Source organism: Ammodytes marinus (assembly GCF_949987685.1).
Source record: "Ammodytes marinus genome assembly, chromosome: 5".
Lineage (NCBI taxonomy): Eukaryota > Metazoa > Chordata > Actinopteri > Uranoscopiformes > Ammodytidae > Ammodytes > Ammodytes marinus.
The window spans coordinates 25,223,238-25,242,227 of record NC_137234.1 but is presented as its reverse complement, the minus strand read 5'-3'; the positions used below and the strand labels follow the sequence as shown (position 1 = coordinate 25,242,227).

The following is an 18,990-nucleotide window of genomic DNA, read 5'->3' as shown; positions in this document are numbered from 1 at the left end:
GCACCTCTTGGTCTATCTTTTTCCCCGTAGTGAGTTTGGATCTAAGATTGTGACGTTGAAGCCAATAGTGAAGGTTTTACCCAAACAGTTTGAGTCCAGAGAGAAGGCGGTGAGAGATGAAGCTAAGCTACTTGCAGTAGAGATCTACAAATGGATCAGAGATGCTCTGAGACCTCCACTGCAAAACATTAACTCTGTACAGGTGAGAAACACTTTTCCTTTTGCACATGCTCACCCAACAATATGCAATGTTGAGCATTCAGAGTCAAGGTAAAGAATGTTGATGTGTTGTCTGTTCCCTGCAGCTGAAGGATTTGGAGGAGGAGTGGGCGAAGGTGCCTTCATCTCCTCCCAAGCAAAGCAGGTTCCTGCGCTCACAGCAAGACATGAAGGCAAAGTTTGACCAGCAACAGGCCCAAGGAGGAGAGCAGTCTGATGGTAGGTATCATGCTGTAGCAAGCTGCTTAAACATTGCTACATCCAAAATCATGTTGCTTTCCTTGTTGATGTAGAGAAATTGCAGTCATGGTCTGGTGTTATCTGCCTTTCTGTTGTTTCTCAGGAGAAGATGAGGAAGAAACCGCTGCACCACTGGATCCTTATGAACTTCTGGAATCTGTGGATATTCTGTCCAAGATGCCCAAAGACTTCTATGAGAAAATAGTACGTTTTTTCAGTATATGTACTCTACTCAAACAGGGCTCAACGCTAAGTTTTTTTTTCACTTGCCCGTTGGGCAAGTGGGTCTGGATTCTACTTCAGTTGAAACAAATACTGGATCTAAGCAGGCTTAACTGGGATTTTAACTGGTTTAAAAGGGGATGGCCAGTGAAGAACTACTTTTTTTTTTTTTTTTTTGCAATTCTGTTCCTGTGTAACATTATAAAACGAGCCTATGTAGACATTACACTCCCGATTGCCAAGTCCGACATGAACATTACATGTTATCAAGCTTTTTTCTGCGCCCAGGAACGCTAAAATTGTTGCAATATGTGACATAAAATCACTTTCTGCAGGAAGCTAAAAAGTGGCAGGAGAGGAAAGAAGCTCTGGAGGCTGTAGAGGCTCTGGCCAAGAACCCCAAACTAGAGAATGGAGACTATGGAGACCTTGTCAGAGCACTGAAGAAGGTAAAAACTCAAGTTCTTAGCACATTTTAAACTTTGGTTGTCTAATCTGGTAGTAGATTATAGGGATGTAACCAGGGACAAATTGGGCAACATTATCAAAAATTCTGACATTTCCCATCTAGATAAAGTTGGTCTAACTAAGCTCAGGTTGAGGGGGATTCAAGTGACTATGTTTTGTGTTCTAGGTTGTGGGAAAAGATGCCAATGTGATGCTGGTGTCCTTGGCAGCTAAATGCATGACAGGACTGGCTACGGGTCTCCGGAAGAAGTTTGGAACATTTGCTGGACAAGTAAGTTTAAGAAATCTCTTTTTAATAATATGCATATTATATGACTGCTTTTTGCATTTTGCGACCAGATCGTTTTGTCTTCACAGCATGTATAAAACGTCAGGGGCAAAAAAAATCTTTACAAAATTAAAATATAACAATCCTCAATTGACCTATTGCAGAACTGAATGGTGATTGTATCCTCTTAAAATAATCTAAGAAAGTTTTTTTTTTTTTTTTTTCTTCCCAAACTTATTGGAGAAGCAACTTAATGGTTCTTTTAGCTAACTTCCTTGTCAGTGACTGCAGTCACCTCCCTCGTCCCCACGTCACCACATTAATGCACTGCGGTCTTCAAGCAGCGAGTTATCTAGCATCATCTCAGATCCATGAGTGTGATAAAACATGATAAAAACCATCAAAACAGACATTGGATAGGATTTTTACCTTCTCCGCTATTGAAGGCGCATAGGCGCATACACATTCACCCATCTGTCGCTCTGCATGTGCACCGGCAGTGAGACGGGTGCCGGTTTGTAGCATTCTCTCTTCTGATTGGTTATCGTTAGTGGGATCCCGAAAAGTTTATTTGCCGATTACATGCGGAGCGAGTGACTGAGATATCGGCTTTATGAAACGCGCACACTATATAAGTGATCACTGTATGAATAAAAAGTTAATTAACACTTATATTAACATAAATAAATCGCTTACTTCACCTTTTAATGAACCTGATCTTCTCGAAATTTCTGAAAATAAAGGATGTTGCTTTGCCAGTTGGTATGAGACACTGTAGACTTCCAGTTGGTTGGTATTTCTGTATTAGCCAGTAAGGTAACAAAAGCTAGGCTATCTTTTTTTCAGATTTAGGGAAGTAAAATATTAAGGGGAAGACCCCAAATAATTGACTAAAAGCATTTGGTTCTACTAGAGTTCAATTAGCTCTAAAAGGGTTTTCAAGGTCGGAAAAATCACGATTTCCCAGTTGTCTGGAACGCACCGTTTCTGCTAAATTGAAGTGGCTGCGATCGTAGTGCAACCTGTTGTGAGCAAAGACTGTATATTAAAGAGGTTGTGAACATGCAAGCTCGTTATGGCTGTACCTACACCAACTCTTAGAGCAGAGGTGACAATATAAGGTATAATGAATAGCGAATGGGTCACTCCATAAAGACACACCAGGTGAACAAGAGCCCAACGCGATAATTAACCTGCTTATTATTACACGGCTATTAACTGTATCAATTAATTATGTCAACTACATTTAGATTTTAATTTGGTTTTATTTATTTAGTAAATGCTTTTATTGATTTCAGCACAACACATAGTCTGCTACTGTCAGAACTATGTAACTGTGGCCCAACTTCCTAACATCTTGACTGTAGTCTTTTCATACATCAAACATGACCCTGCTCATATTCAAAGTAATGTTGAAAAAGTATTCCAAGGACCACAATATGGTAAAGGTCACTAGGAAAGGCCATAGAGATTGGTCGTAATGTGCACATAGCTATTGGTATATCAATCGGAGTTTATAATCCTTTATATAAAAGAACCTTAAAATGCCTATAGATTTTCAATGATATCCTTCCTATTTTTGCCAGTATCGCTGTGTCGTTGGAATTACATTTGATTTTTACGTGGCATGACGGCATTGCTCTAATGAAACAGGAATTTAATTCCAGAACTATTTGATCTTCAAAGTTATTAAATGTATATTAACTTTTTTTGCCTATTAAGGTGGTTCCAACTATTCTGGAGAAGTTCAAGGAGAAGAAGCCTCAGGTTGTCCAAGCCCTGCAGGAAGCTATCGACGCAATCTTTCTCACTGTAAGTACAGTCTTAAAACTTTAAATGCCAAAGACCTTAGTAAAGAGATGGTGCTTAAGAAGTTTTTTTAAAGTGCCCACGAGTCAGCTTTACAAATTTTATTCCAGGGGGTGGGCAATGTGACGCTGAAGGCTCTGTTGCCAAAAGCTTGAAGTTTGGTCATAGGGGTAGAGAGCAGTAGCCTGGGTGAACCTAGCCGAGCCATATATTTTTTTTATAAAAAATAATCTATTCTTGAGGGCACATTGTGCGTTGCCGAATAATGTGTGAGATCCTTCTCAAGAGGGTTGAGAGATTCCTCCATTTGTCCATCATTCTCCTCTCTTCCAAGGATAGCTTTACCAATTTTGACATCTGTTTTTTGTTCCCTTTTTTGACTTGTTGTATCCAGACAATGGTTCATCAGTGTTTCCCCTACCATTATACAGGCCTGGCGGGGCCGCCAGGCCAACGGGACCCCCCGCCAGGTCAACAGCAGCCTGACTTAAAAAAAAATAAAACATTTTTTTTTAAATTTTGTTAATTCAATTTTTCATTGATTCAGTAATAATCATTTGCGAGCGTCTGCGCAGCACTGTCGGTCTACCCCTCGTGTGCGCCTGTCTTTACAACCTCTCGTTTGATCATCCCATCATCTGATCTGTGTGTCTGCGTGTGCATTCGGTGCGCACTTTTTGACACGGAAGCCAATGAGCAGGAGCATGACTAGCAAGAAAACGTTGAACTAGTGGCGAAAATAAAACTAGCGCCTGCTCTATGGAGATATTAAGGACTCAGTAACAGGGACGTTGAACAGGAAAAAGTGCTGAGCAAAACTTAGAAAGTTAAAATCGCTACGTCGCCGTGGCAACACAACCAATCTGTATCAACAGCAGAGACAGCGCAGAAAAAACGGCATGCACTCGTTTCAGTAAGTTTACAGAAGTGCCACACTGCTACTGCCTTTGGCATTCTTCTCAGAAAAGCATTCATTTATTTTCAGGGGACATATTAATGTATTTATTGTTTTAACTGTTAAGTTATCTTAAACAGCAGGCCATAGTAGGCCTACAAGCTTTATTTTTTTGTATTTTCAATGCTAGGCCTACTTTATTTTTATGTTTTAAATGGAGAAATAGGCTAGATGAAATATAATGGTCGGAATAGGGAAGTTGCCTTATGTAGCACACATGTTGATAGGCTAATCATGATGTGTAGCCTATGTTAATTCATTTTCAACAAGGCTATTTGCATAAAAAAATATATTAAAAAAATGTTTCAGTAGGCTAGCTTCAAGGTGAGGTGATTCAGATTATTCCAGAAATGAGTACTAGACAGGACCTGTCTATATTAGATCTTAGTGTTTATTGTTTTTTTTTATTGAAATCCACGTGTTTTTCTTCAATAGTTTACGTGGCTTGTGTGCACAGAATTAAACAGATTTCGCCTCTCAAAGTGCACCAGATTGATGTATTTAACTTTAAAAGGATAAGGTTTCTTCTGGAGGGGGATGCCCTCAGACCTCCCTAGAAGGTCCATTCTCACCCAGCAGGATCTATCCTGATCTAAATCCTGTGAGAAACACCACATGTACAAACGTACTGATGAATGTGAAAGTATAACCCTATGCCCTCATTTTTAACGGGCTGTCAAAAGAGGCTCATCCCAAATGGGGTTCGTTTTGGTCAATTTCTTCTAGAAATTTGGTAAAAAGCGGCGCGCATACTCTTTATCAGCTCTTACCACCGGGCCTAAGAAAAATTCTAGGGGAAACACTGACTGGTTCATGACTATGTTAAAATATCTCCGTGTTCTGGAGAATGCAAAATCAGTGAATTTCTCCTCATGATCCGCTACCTGTCCGTATTGTGTGTGTGCGCTGAAACAAAATCCAGTGTTAATACAAACTCTGTAAATGGGCATGTTGCTATCTATGGTTGCCCCATTTGTTTACGTACCATTTTACAGAGCCTAGGCTGTGTAATAAGAGTATTTTTCGGCGTTCACACAGTACATACAGGTAGCGGATCATGCGATCATTACCTGATTTTGACCACAAATGTTCTCCAGAATCTCCGACTCTTAAAAATGTTTTTTTTTGATTAACTTTGGAAAAAAAGGCCCTACAACATCCAACATCCATCACCATACTTTACAGTGGATGTGATGTAGTTTTCTGTATGGCTGGCTATCCCTATGTGGATGCAAAAAACACAGTTTGTTGCCAAAAAATATCCCTTTTGGTCTCATCTGATAAACTACAAATTTGATTAGAAATTTCAGCTCTGCTAATATTAAATGTATCGCGCTCCTCTATTATTTAGGGATGCGGAACACTGTGTAAAAACAAACTCTGAACCTCCAGTATGCTGGCTTTGCTTGGTCCAGTGTAAATGCATAACGCTTGCATATTAGCGGATCTACTGCTGGCTGTGATGTTGCTGCCCCCAACAGAAATTTAAATCTGAATTTGATGGGGGTTTTTTTATATGGTATTGAAAGCTATTTTTCTTTCCAGACCACTCTCCAGAATCTGTCGGAGGACATCTTGTCTGTGATGGACAATAAGAACCCCTCCATCAAACAGCAGGCCTCTCTGTTCCTCGCCCGCTCCTTCAGACACTGCACACAGGCCACGCTGCCCAAGAGCGTCCTGAAACCCTTCTGTGCTGCTCTCGTCAAGGTACGCATACCCATTTTGATAAAAACTGCATAATGTACACGATTACAAATGTCTTGTTTATCTGAATATTATACTGAAAAGAAAGTTAAAGAACTACTTCCCCGGTTGAAATATGAAGGTATATTTTAAACTCTGAGATCCTATGTAGTATAAATGTGCAACAATTTTAGAAATCGGTTCATCCTAGCGTGAGAAAAAGCAGAAAGAGTGTTTTATGGTCTCACTGTCTAACCCTACATTTGCCCATGTGTGACATCACACATGATAAAATGTAGGGTTAGGATTAACAGGACAGCGGGGCCAAGGGAAGACTGAGGGAAGAAAAAGCTAATTGATATTATAATAGGGATTTTAAAATGATAGAAGGCTGGTTCCGTATGAAAAAATACAAGCAACTGAAAATGAGCAAATTACTGCTGCCAATAAGTAAAAATACTATTCCTACAATTGATTCTAACAACATACAGAGTTCACCTTTTCAAATGTAATCCTTTTCAAAGTGTTTTTTTCCTTTAACCATCCCCAGCAAGTGAATGATTCCGCTCCAGAGGTGCGTGACGCTGCTTTTGAAGCTTTGGGGACGGCCATGAAAGTCGTGGGAGAGAAAGCTGTGAACCCTTACCTGAGTGACTTGGATAAACTCAAACTTGATAAGGTAAGGATCAGTACAAGGAATCCCTCATTCTTATCAGCAGGGCTATGGAACCCTGTTGAAAAAAGGGTGTCACTTATCCATTTGTTCTATCCCTGCGTTCCAAATCCCATACTTTTTCTTTTTACTACTCTACATTCTAAAGAACAGAAGAGTTTTAGGGCCACAGAAGAGAGAAAAAAATCAAATAAGGAAGTTTTTTTCTTCATTATGTCGAGAAATGTGAAGAATAAAGACGAATACTACAAAATGCGATTTGAAGTTAGTGGGGCATTTATGTATTTTCAGCATACTACAATTGATGTGCATGTATTGGGACATCTTAAATCTTTTTTCTGGCATACTAAATATTGGGAAATATGGGTATTGGAATGCAGGGTATGTGTCTGTTTCTCAGGAGCAGCCAAAGCACTACATGACTTTTTCCACTAAAGGAGCCTAAATCCATGCACATTACTACATATGTCTGCTGAGCTGTCTAACGACATCTTACATATGCAGTGCAGACTTTGTTTTTGATTTTTTTTTAAAGAGAATTAATCAAAATAAAATATTGAAATATAAACGACAAGTTTTTAAAGTTTATTTTGGGTAAATTCATTATATTAATCAAGATATAAAAAAACAATAGATTCATTAAAAAAAAATTATAAATTAATTGATTAGAAAATAATCAATAGGTGCAGCCCTAGTTGACCTCAAACAAAGAAAAAAAAACAAGGTAAAGTGTGTGTGTGGTAAACTGAGAAGTTCTGTAACGCTTGGCTTAACAAAAGAAGTCGCAAAATTCATTAAGGCAGAGACTTAATAGATTGTGCATGCCACATCATGCACATAAAATTAGTCAATTGTTTTCCGATAAACGGTCGACAGACTAACTACATCCAGTAAGAGCGTTTATATGTTCCAATTCCGTGCGTAAATAGAGACGTACGTTTTCAACGTTATATCCGTCACTGCTCTCATACTTCCATGCGTCCTTTATGTTGGAATGGACATTAAGCAAATCAACCATTAGTGGGCAGCAGCGCCGCTCAGAGTAAATAGTTACTCAAATAGGAAGAAGAGTCAAACGGTGAATTATTAACTGGAATAAATCTTTTATAATAGGTCCATGGAAGAAACAGCTTTGGCGATATACTACCGTAGCGATGGAAGAGGCTAAACTGGATGCTGCATTATAGACAGCGGGGGTCTGTGAGGACATTTATCACGACATGTCTAACAAACTAGTCTTGCACGGACCTCCGGCACTTCTTTTTTGCTGCCGGTACGCATCCGCAACCTTGCAGGATACATGCAGAAATACGGACGAAATGTACGCAGAGTACGGAAGGCTCCGTCCGTATCTAACGTAGAGCATAAATAGGCCTTTAGTCAGACTAGTCGGCTATCCAAAATAAATGATGTCATGTATGTTTTAAGCTGAACAAATAAAGCTGAATAGTTTTTTTACTCCAAGACTTTATTGATTTGATTTGATGTTTGCAGATAAAGGAGAGTGCTGATAAAGTGGAGCTTCCTGGTGGAAAGAAGAAGGCGGCTGGAGCAGGTGGAGGAGGAGGTGGGGACAAGAAGCCAGCAGCGAGAGCTCCTCCCCCTGCTGAAGCGCCCCCTAAAGTGTCTGCTCCACCCAAGAAGACCCACACTGCAGCTGCCAGCAAGGTACACTGACAGCAATTAATTGTGAAAAATACAAATAAAATAGAATTGTCATATGGTTGTACCCCAATGTTGTGTGATGCTAATTGTACAGCACTTAGTCCTTTTTAAGGTGTAATATACTATATATATATATATATATATATATATATATATATATATATATATATATATATATATATATATATATATATATATATATATATATATATATATATATATATATATATATATATATATATATATATATATATATATATATATATATATATATATATATATATATATATATATATATATATATATATATATATATATATATATATATATATATATATATATATATTAGAGGTGGGCATAGATTAATTTTTTTAATCTAGATTAATCTAGATTAATTTTGGAATTAATCTAGATTAAAATGGCTCATTTGAATTCATTCATAATATGTGTGTGCTCCCTAAATAATGACTCAAAGTAAGTCTTTGAGAACGTGTTTCTCAAGCCAGGTGGCGCATCAGACCAGGGGCTCATCTCCTGTTTCCAACATGCATCACAAACTGCTTGAGGAAGCTGTTCTACTATGATAATTGGTGATGAAAATAAATAATGTTCAACAAGATGTTACATAGTAACGCGTTACCGGCATCGGACCTCTTTTTTCAGTAACGAGTAATCTAACGCGTTACTATCTCCAAACCAGTAATCAGATTGAAGTTACTCATCAAAGTCACTGTGCGTTACTTTTTCTGTCATTTTCCTTAGTGAAACATTTTACATAACTGCACAAGTGACTGCGATTGCGATTTTATGTAAATAAATGTGCGCGCATGTGTCTCTAAACTCTCCAACTGCTCCAACCGCTCCTCTCGTCTTTTTGGTAGCGCCCCTCGTCTCTGCCATGCAGCGTGTGTGTGTGCCTGTGTCTGTGTCTGTGTGTGTGTGTGCAGCAGCATTACGGCCGAGTCGAACTGTGGCGCAAAACAAAGTTTTCCCCCCGATGAAATATAGCGTCTGCTATGGGGATATTTAGGATTCGGGTACGGTGACGTTGAAGAGATAGAAGTGTTTAAAACTTGGAAACTTATAGTCACGTGGCGACCGGTGGCCACACACACCCACCCTGCGTTCCAATACCCGATTGTGTGGGCAAGTGATGGAGAGAGAGAGAGCGGCGGGTGTGTGAGAGAAGATTCGCCCCTCGTCTCTGACATGCAGCGTGTGTGTGTGTGTGTGAGTGTGTGTGTGTGTGTGTGTGTGTGTGTGTGTGTGTGTGTGTGTGTGTGTGTGTGTGTGTGTGTGTGTGTGTGTGTGTGTGTGTGTGTGTGTGTGTGTGTGTGTGTGTGTGTGTGTGTGTGTGTGTGTGTGTGTGTGTGTGTGTGTGTGTGTGTGTGTGTGTGTGTGTGTGTGTGTGTGTGTGTGTGTGTGTGTGTGTGTGTGTGTGTGTGTGTGTGTGTGTGTGTGTGTGTGTGTGTGTGTGTGTGTGTGTGTGTGTGTGTGTGTGTGTGTGTGTGTGTGTGTGTGTGTGTGTGTGTGTGTGTGTGTGTGTGTGTGTGTGTGTGTGTGTGTGTGTGTGTGTGTGTGTGTGTGTGTGTGTGTGTGTGTGTGTGTGTGTGTGTGTGTGTGTGTGTGTGTGTGTGTGTGTGTGTGTGTGTGTGTGTGTGTGTGCGTGCGTGCGTGCGTGCGTGCGTGCGTGCGTGCGTGCGCGCGCGCGCGTGCGTGCGTGCGTGCGTGTGTGCGTGTGCAGCAGCATTACGGCCGAGTCTAAGCTGAACTGTACAAATGACTGGCTCTCTGAGCCGAACAGGAGGTGGAATAAGAGATTAACGGCGATATTTTTTTTATCGCCGATAAGAGTCTTGCGTTAACGCAGCACGTTAACGCCGATAACGGCCCACCACTAATATATATATATATATATATGCATTTATAATGTAGATGTCATAATACAGTTGTACTTCAAGCCTTTTTCTGTCTCTTCTCTGCAGTCGTCAGCAGCAAAGAAAGGTAAACCAGCCCCTGCAGCTAGTGGGAAAAGCAAGAAGATCTCCGACAACAAAGAATTCACAGAAAACGAACTGTCTGTAAGTATGGGTGAAAACAACCTTTTTCTTTTTTTTAATTGAAGCTTTTGTCAGGGAATATTATCAGATTTTGGGCCGATCTGGGATAACTTCCTTACCTCTAGCTTTCTTTACCAATGTGTTTGTAAAGGTGTCTAGTAACATCTGTAATCACTTTACAGAAAATAAACTGACTCTGTGTCACTCGGTGTGTTTGCAGACTCATAATTGGGTAAATAAATGAATAAGACTTCAACAGGACTTGTAAAATGCATGTACACACCTTTATCCGATTTACTTCGCACAAAAATCGGCACATTAACAGACAAGCGAAGTCGGATAAGAACACCTAGATAACTCATTCATAGTCGGGATTCTATCTGCATGTACACAGGGATCGGATATCGCATATCGGAGTTTGCGTTCTGCGCTTGCTAGAGAGTTCCCTGCCGGGGATTTCACAAGGAAGTGGAAGGAGACGACGTAAGACATAGTAGGGTTGTTGCCGGAAGGGAACCGGACTTGGCTCTATAACCACTTGTTGAAAGGGCTACAGCGCCACCTAGCATAGTGGAGACAGCCATGCATCGAACATTTATCGAATATTTGAAAGGCCATGTATACTCAGACAAGTGACACAGTCCGTTCGTGTGGCAAGTTCGGTATATGTGATAATCCAATCCAGTTGTCCATGGAAACGCACTGACTGTGGCTGGTTTAAACGGTCAAAAATTAACTGTCAAAGGAAACTTGTTGTGTTTTACCACCTGTTTGAATCTGTTTTTAGATTTAAATGAGCTTTCTTCACACTTGAAGGGTTAAACAGTATAATCTTGTATTTTGGCTTAGCATGTCAATTGTATGTTCACATGGGAATCTTTGAGTCCTTACTCCTGACGGTGAGTAAGGAAACGGCCATGTTTTATATACCAGGCTACGAGTCCACTGTTGACGAGCACATTTACACTTTATCTGGGCGATAAAACAATAGTTATCTCCATAAGTTTCATAGATAAGATAAGATAAGATAAGATAATCCTTTATTAGTCCCTCAGTGGGGAAATTGCGGGAATACAGCAGCCTTGCATACAATAGAGACACATAGTAATAAAATAATATAATATAAATAAAATACAATAAAATACAAGAAACAGTAAGAAAATTTCTAATTAAATATACAGACGGAATAAGAGTATATATACATATAAAAGTGCTTCAGCGTATTTATATTGCACCAGCTGAGTACAATTAAAGTGTCCACAGTGAGTAAAGTAAAATAAAGTAAAATGACCATGTGTCCAAAAGTCCTGAAATGAACATGGATTAATGAGAGCTCAGTTTGTTGGACATTTAAACAAATGTTCCATATAACAAAGCCATCCATTTATCAGGAGAAGGTGGCCCTAATGCACCTTAACCACCCACCATTAAACAGAAGACATCTAATCCTGTCACAGGGACAGAGGTAAGCTTGAATGAGTGTTTAGTAGTTGGAGCAGAAAACCTATTCCAGTGAAATAATCAAGCTAAAAGGAAGAATGTGCAGCACGCATGAGCAGCTCAAAGTAGGGCCAAGCCATTGTCCACAAGAAGAAAGGTTAACTAACTTCAGTAGTTGGGAGACAAACCTATTTCATTATCTGGAACGATATCACCTGTTAAAACAGGAAAGTGTTGATGGAGCCTCAGGGCCAAACTTATGGACTCTTATCCCATTTCAAAGACCCCACATGTTGCATTAATGTACAGTCTCCTCTCCTGAATCAATGCATTATGTAAGTACATTTTATTTAAAAAAGTTTGCAGGGACTCCATTTTGTAGATGAGTTTTTTTTTAAATTTTTTTCTTCTTTTTTTTTTAACCCATTGATGACGGCTGCTGCGCGATGCCACATTGGCTCTCCTGCCTGATGCTGCGTCGCGCAGCATTATTACTTTATCTAATTTTCATGGCATTCCCAGCATAGAATGCACTGTCATTGGTTCAAATACACATGAGGTGGGTTTTGTTGATTTTTTGAAGACCACGTGACCACCCAAAAGTTGTGTGGTTTGCCGAAAATCATGTCAATCAAAAAAAAAAAAAAAAAAAAACTAAAACTAAATAATAATAAAAATACGCCAGCTATGTCGGCGACAGAACAGTTAGTGGCGTTTGGTGCGCAGAATCAAGGTCTACTATAGACTACTGACGAAAATCACACAACACATTGCATCTATTTATTAACAATATTTAATAATTTTCTAATTAATTTAATTTTGACGATTTTTAGAAATATTTGTTGGTTTGTAAGCGCTAAGGGAGCATGTTTAAATAAAACCTGTGAACCTTAACTTTTAATTGTATTTTATTTCATGTTTCTATGTGCTACACAGGCTTAGATATTAAGGTTTTGGTAGACTTGACAATTCGTACTATTTTTTCAGAAAACCCTCAGGCATTAAGGACATGCATCCTAGATTGCCATAGTCATCAATGGGTTAATATAGGCTACTGTAATTTCTGCTGACTTGTGTGTTGTCATGTCAGGTTGAGGTGTGTGAGGATCTGGCAGCCGGTGTACTTCCCGCCTCCTGTTTACAGCAACTTGACTCGGCTAACTGGAAGGAGCGACTGGCTAGTATGGAGGATTTCCAGAGGGTAAGATATTTTCTTGTATGCTGATGGTGTGATGTCATGATAAATTGTTTCATGAATAACTCAATAAATAAATTTAATTTCTTCTGCAATCGTCCTAACAAGACAAACATTTTATATTTGGTTCTAGAGCTGAAATAAGTAATGGATTTCATTTCCTGTCAACCAACTACACTTCAACTATTCTGAGAATTGATAAATTGTTATATTAGCAAAAATGCAAAATATTTTCTGTTTTGTCTTCGCAAATGTGGAATTGGGATGCTGTTCTTTGTCATATGAAACTGAACTGAATGTCTTTGTTGATGTTGGACTTCTGGTTGAGTAATACAAGCGATTTGATAAACATTATCTCCGGCTTTCCAATAAAACTCATTGCTTTTCTTTCTACTTTCTGCTGATTTTTTTTTTTTAATGTAATAAACAAAACGATAAATTGAGAATAATTTTGTATTAAGTTATTAGCAGTCTTACGTTGTAGTAAGTTAATATTGCCCCTTTTTTTGCACATAATCGCTCAGTATCAATTAAACCTATTACGAGAAAGTTTGATTGTGAAATACTTAACTCTACATTTTATGTTGAAGCAATGGAGAATGGCTGACATCTTACTGCCTGTTGTTCAATAAGACTTGTAAAGTTGATGTGTGGATTATTGCATGCTTGTAGGCTGTTGAGACCATGGACAAGACTGAGATGCCCTGCCAGGCCTTAGTCAGGATATTGGCCAAGAAACCCGGCTGGAAGGAGACCAACTTTCAGGTAAAGTTTTCTGCTGCTTCACCCTGGAATGAAGGGAGTTACACCGGAATTCCACTGGGTGCGCTTGCGTTGTCCTACAGTTTTGCTCCGTGCGCCCACCTCCGTCAAAACCCACCGGCTCCGTTTTCAAAGCGGGCACTCCAGCTGTCACCGGACAGCTGGAGTAGCAGCGGAGCAGAGAGACGGTGCAGCGGAGCCAGTGGACGCTCACGCACTGACTAAAGTAAAAACCCCACAGCTGCCGTGGCGGAGCGGAGAAGCTGGTGGAATTCGGCCTTTAGGTTTAACCCATCTGACTGTTCACCCCAGCCACGTTGTGCTGCGCCCTGTGAACACACTGCACCCATGGCTTCAGCGTCTGGTCTTTTTTTCCCTCAAGCCGTGCGCAAATTGGACAGAAGCAAAAAAAAACGTTTGTCGGGGGCGTGCTGTTGTGTGCGTCAACCTGATGTTAATGCTAATTTGCCTAGCCCGGGCAGGCTTGTGAGTTCCGAAGCTAGCTTGCTGACTAATATACACACTGAGATTAGGGCGACGCGTGCAGATGTAAAAAAAGGAGCCGAGTGCTTTTTGTCATAAGCTAAGAGAGGATGTTAAGAATGAGTTGGCTGTGTTCAGAGAGGAGATCAACCAGACATTTGGAGACATCGGGGAAGACTTGAAAACTACAACAACCCGTGTGGATGAAGCGGAGCAGCGCGTAGCTGAAATAGTCAAAACTATTTCAACTTCCTTTCCAATTTGTTTTGTTTTTGGCAAATGATCAGACACTGCTGCAGCTGCAATAACATCAAAGTAACATGCAATTCACTCTTGCGCTAACTGGACAGGACACACTGAAAAGAAATCAGTGTGCTTTTTTGTCTCTAAAGATATGTAAATAACGTGCATATGCATGAACAACAAGTATATGCCTTATTGTCAGTGAATACAAGGAACAGAAATTAAAAGGACACAGTGTGTAAGTATTCTTATAAACAAAATGAGTAAAACTTCAATAGTCAGCATCCTAGGGTTCGAATCTGATGCAGAGAACTGCCCTCTCTGCCCCATTTCATCTCTCTCTCTCTGCACTTTCAATAAAGCCTTGAAAAGCCCAATAAATAAATAATAATATAAAAAGAATCTGTTTTTTTTAGCTGGAAATCAATATAGATATCGCAAAACTACATATCGCGATATATCGCCATATAGTTTTTATTTTTTTACACAACCCTATGTTTGATACGCTTTGATAGTATCCAGCTCATAATGTTGCTGCAAACACGGCGCACGTCAACGGTGTTGGTCGGCATCTTTTAATAATAGGTCCATGGTCGGCACCAAATTGCACTATTTTGAAAGGACACATTGCGGCTTCCTGGGCTTAGAACTTTGGTCACTGGTACAACCTTCCTGATGGCAGAGCAGAACCATCCCTGCGTTCCAATCCCCATACTTCCCTATTTAGTATGCCAGAAAAAGAAGGATGTCCTAATACATGCATGTCAATTGTAGTATGCTGAACATACATAAATGCCCCACTAAGTCCAATAACATTTTGCAGTATTCGTCTTTATTCTTGACATGAGAAGAAAAAAAAACTTCCTTATTTGATTTATTTTTTCTCTAATGTGGCCCTAAAACTCTTCTGTACTTTAGTATGTAGTGTAGTAAAAAGAAAAAAGTATGTGATTTGGAACCCAGGGTAAGTCTGGATCAAGCATGAGATGATGAATAAAGCTATGCTAATGTTGTGTGTTGTTTCCCTGTGTAGGTGATGCAGATGAAGCTGCACATCGTGGCTCTCGTAGCTCAGAGGGGACAGTTCTCAAAGACGTCAGCCTCGGTGGTTCTGGATGGCTTGGTGGATAAGGTCGGAGACGTCAAATGTGGTGGAAAGGCTAAAGAGGGACTGACTGCTATTGGAGAAGCCTGCTCACTGCCGTGGACCGCCGAACAGGTTTTTACATGACATAAAACTTGATTGGTTTTAATATACCTACATAGAAATTCAAGATACACTTTGATCCCAGATAAAGAGCAACAGATGGTTGATGAATGTGGATATACTGCGTTCTTCATCGTTTGTATTTTATTTGTCAGGTTGTCTCTATGGCATTTGCACAGAAGAATCCCAAAAACCAGGCAGAGACGCTCAACTGGCTGGCTAATGCCATGAAGGATTTTGGCTTTGCTGGGTAATTTTAAAGTCTTTATTTTAATGCAATTTATCATGTGTAACCATGTACAGATGGGACCAATCCATTACCTGTACCGGGTGCCAATATAGCCATAATTAACTTATCGGATATAAGACCGACTTCACTGATCCACATACCATATTCCATAGTATAACTGAATAAATCAATGTCCCTTTTCACCATGGTCTCTTGTACTTTGAAGATGCTGTGGTCTTTATTGCGGCTGCATTGCTACTTCACTGTCCTGTTTCTATTGAAGAAGTAGCCATTGCTAACTAATAACATATATTGTTTAATACTGTTAATATTTACATACTACTACACAGTTCCTGCAATTGTTTTTCAAATATTCTCTCTGCAAAAACGTATGAAGGAGTGGAGTTATACCATATAGAAACAGTTAAAACAGTTGCTTTTGACTACATTTAAATGCATTTTTGTATACTTTTAGCTCTCTTTAGTGCTGCGTGTTTTTACTACAGCCTCATATAGCCTTAAACATATTGTATTTGTTTTAGGTTATACAGTATATATATTTTTTTTCTTCAGTTGCTTAGCCTGAAGAGGATGGATAAAAGATGGCCTTAGAGGCATATGTTAACCTTTGATCTCCTCTCTCTCCAGTATTAACGTGAAAGGTTTTATCAACAACGTGAAGACTGCTCTGGGAGCAGTTAACCCTGCGGTGCGGACTGCTGCCATCAGCCTGCTGGGAGTCATGTTCCTCTACATGGGAGCTCCTCTGCGCATGTTCTTCGAAGACGAGAAACCTGCCCTCCTCACACAGATAGATGCAGAGTTTGAGAAGGTAAGGGCTTTCTGCGGAGAGCAAAGAATAGAATAGATATATTTTTATTTTATTTTTCAAATCTGCTTGATTTTTTTTCAGTTTAAGAAAACAAAGAAAATACATTCAAACAAACTAGAGGGCTTCTAACTACCTAGTCATCCTGACTAAAAGTAATGTCCAGAGAGGGGGTGCTCGTGGTGTAGTAGTCAGACCGGTCACCAGGGCCCAGGAGGCTCAGTCCTCTTCACAGCAGACCCGGTTTGAATCCCGTGGTCAGTTCTCTGCATGTCATTCCCCCTCTCTGCCCCATTTAATCTCTGTCTCTATGCACTTTTAAATAAAGCTTTGAAAATGTAAAAAAAAAAATACTTAAAAAAAAAAATAAAGAGGTGATGTCCAGAGAGTGACAGTATGTATGATGTGTGTATTTCCCTTGTAGATGGCGGGCCAGACTCCACCAGCGCCAGTCAAGTTCACCAGGAGGGCAGTGGCAGAGGAGGAGGGGGGGAATGAAGGAGAGGAGCAGGAAGAAGATGGAGGAGGATCAGACATCATGGACCTACTACCCAGGACAGATATTGGGTAACCAAAGCCGAAATGTGTAGCACACAGCCGACCCAATCAAACCAAGTTAAACTGGATACAGCCTTTATATTTAAGAATATGAACACAATATTAATAGACATAAATCTTGCTTTTTACTATTTTTTTTCTCTGAGAATTCTGTAGTTTTCAGGCAATTCAATTAGTTCTGGGCAGAATACTGGTGTTCAGTGTTTCCCACAGATTTGTTTTATCTATGGGCGGACCCTCTAGGGGTGTCCGGGGGCGTATGTTGCACAAGCCTGGTCTGAGCCTGGGAAAGACAGTTTTTAGCTTCAGTGCCCCTGACTCCTGGACCAACTTACAGCAACAAATTTAAAATAAATACCTTCATATTTAACAAATTCAGACATATATTATCTTAAATCCGACAAACTCCACCTGTAACTTTTTTTTAATTGGGCTATATTGCACTTTCACCCATTTAATTTTAATTGCAGCCATTCTACATCGCTGTCTAAATGTTTAAATTGTTTTGGCTATTTAACAGCTTGTTGTTTTATTTGATGTATTTGCATTGTATATTGGGTTTGTATTTTTTTCTTTGCATTTGTTTGAATCGACGTCATTGTACATGAGGGTCACCCCTCAATTGATCTCTCGACTATAAATAACGGTGAAATGAAATTAATTACAATAACCGAGTTTGTCATTCAATTGATATCTTTTTTTGGTTCTTACTGTCTTATTACATGAAAGTTAAATATTCTACCTGTTCTCCTGTCTTTTAAGGGACAAGATCACATCTGATCTGGTGTCTAAGATGGAGGATAAGTCTTGGAAGATGAGGAAGGAAGGTCTGGATGAGGCCGCAGCCATCATCTCTGAGGCCAAGTTCATCACGGCCAACCTGGGAGAGCTGCCTCTGGCCCTGAAGGGACGCCTCAGCGACTCCAACAAGATCCTGGTTAGTCCTGTCCTGCCTAATACACCTTTTGAACTTTGATCTAGTACAGGAATAAAGGCTGCCACTGCATCACAAAAGCTTTTATCCAACACAGCCTTGTTTAACATGAAACAACAGTTGAATTGATGAACAGGTTAATTGTTTCATTTGATTAATAGTAAAATTGCTTTCCTTTTACTTTATGTCGTTTATTTGAATTCTTGATCTGAAAATGTAATTTCAAATAAGCTTTGTTTTGGTCTTCAGGTTCAACAGACCCTGACTATCCTCCTGCAGCTAGCTGCAGCCATGGGGCCTGGACTCAAGCAGCATGTTAAAGCACTGGGATTCTCTACTATCACTGTACTGGGAGACAGCAAGGTACTGGCCACATCACAAACGTACTCTCTGCACAGGCTTGGAATGTTGTCATTAAGTCGAAATGCCGGTGTGTATTTTTTTTGATGGCTCAAAGGAAAAATGCCAGCCTTCATTAAAGTACAAGATAAGTTATTGAGAAATACAGGAAGTGTTCCATTTAATAGGTGTAAAAGCTACAGTATCATGCACAAAAGTACAGACTGAATAAGATGAAAAGAGTCAAATCAGGAGAAGCTTGAAAGCGGGCCAACTGTTGATTTGGGAACATTGCCTGTGGTGATGGTAGCCATGTGTCTTCCTCTGCAGGCTAACGTGCGGGCGGCTGCCATGGCTACTCTGCAGGCCTGGGTGGAACAGACTGGCATGAAGGAGTGGCTGGAGGGAGAAGACCTGTCGGACGAGCTGAAGAGAGAGAATCCCTTCCTACGACAGGAGGTACACACATGCATATCCTCTTCACTGTTTGTGGAGAAAGCTCTTGT

General features: G+C 39.9%; 1 protein-coding gene across 3 annotated transcripts in view; it reads left to right on the top strand.

Annotated features, from left to right (window-relative positions):
- ckap5 (cytoskeleton associated protein 5) overlaps window positions 1-18,990 on the top strand; it is a 65,252-nt gene that overhangs the window by 14,359 nt on the left and 31,903 nt on the right. For all 3 annotated transcript variants that reach the window (XM_080027212.1, XM_080027211.1, XM_080027213.1), the window contains exons 5-23: window positions 31-202; window positions 306-438; window positions 563-663; window positions 1,017-1,130; window positions 1,316-1,420; window positions 3,140-3,229; window positions 5,727-5,891; window positions 6,418-6,546; window positions 8,035-8,208; window positions 10,191-10,286; window positions 12,796-12,906; window positions 13,573-13,665; window positions 15,422-15,607; window positions 15,751-15,845; window positions 16,473-16,656; window positions 17,078-17,220; window positions 17,974-18,148; window positions 18,395-18,508; window positions 18,815-18,943. In XM_080027212.1, coding sequence (XP_079883338.1) covers window positions 31-202; window positions 306-438; window positions 563-663; window positions 1,017-1,130; window positions 1,316-1,420; window positions 3,140-3,229; window positions 5,727-5,891; window positions 6,418-6,546; window positions 8,035-8,208; window positions 10,191-10,286; window positions 12,796-12,906; window positions 13,573-13,665; window positions 15,422-15,607; window positions 15,751-15,845; window positions 16,473-16,656; window positions 17,078-17,220; window positions 17,974-18,148; window positions 18,395-18,508; window positions 18,815-18,943 — 2,509 coding nt within the window. The remainder of the gene's footprint in view (window positions 1-30; window positions 203-305; window positions 439-562; window positions 664-1,016; window positions 1,131-1,315; window positions 1,421-3,139; window positions 3,230-5,726; window positions 5,892-6,417; window positions 6,547-8,034; window positions 8,209-10,190; window positions 10,287-12,795; window positions 12,907-13,572; window positions 13,666-15,421; window positions 15,608-15,750; window positions 15,846-16,472; window positions 16,657-17,077; window positions 17,221-17,973; window positions 18,149-18,394; window positions 18,509-18,814; window positions 18,944-18,990) is intronic.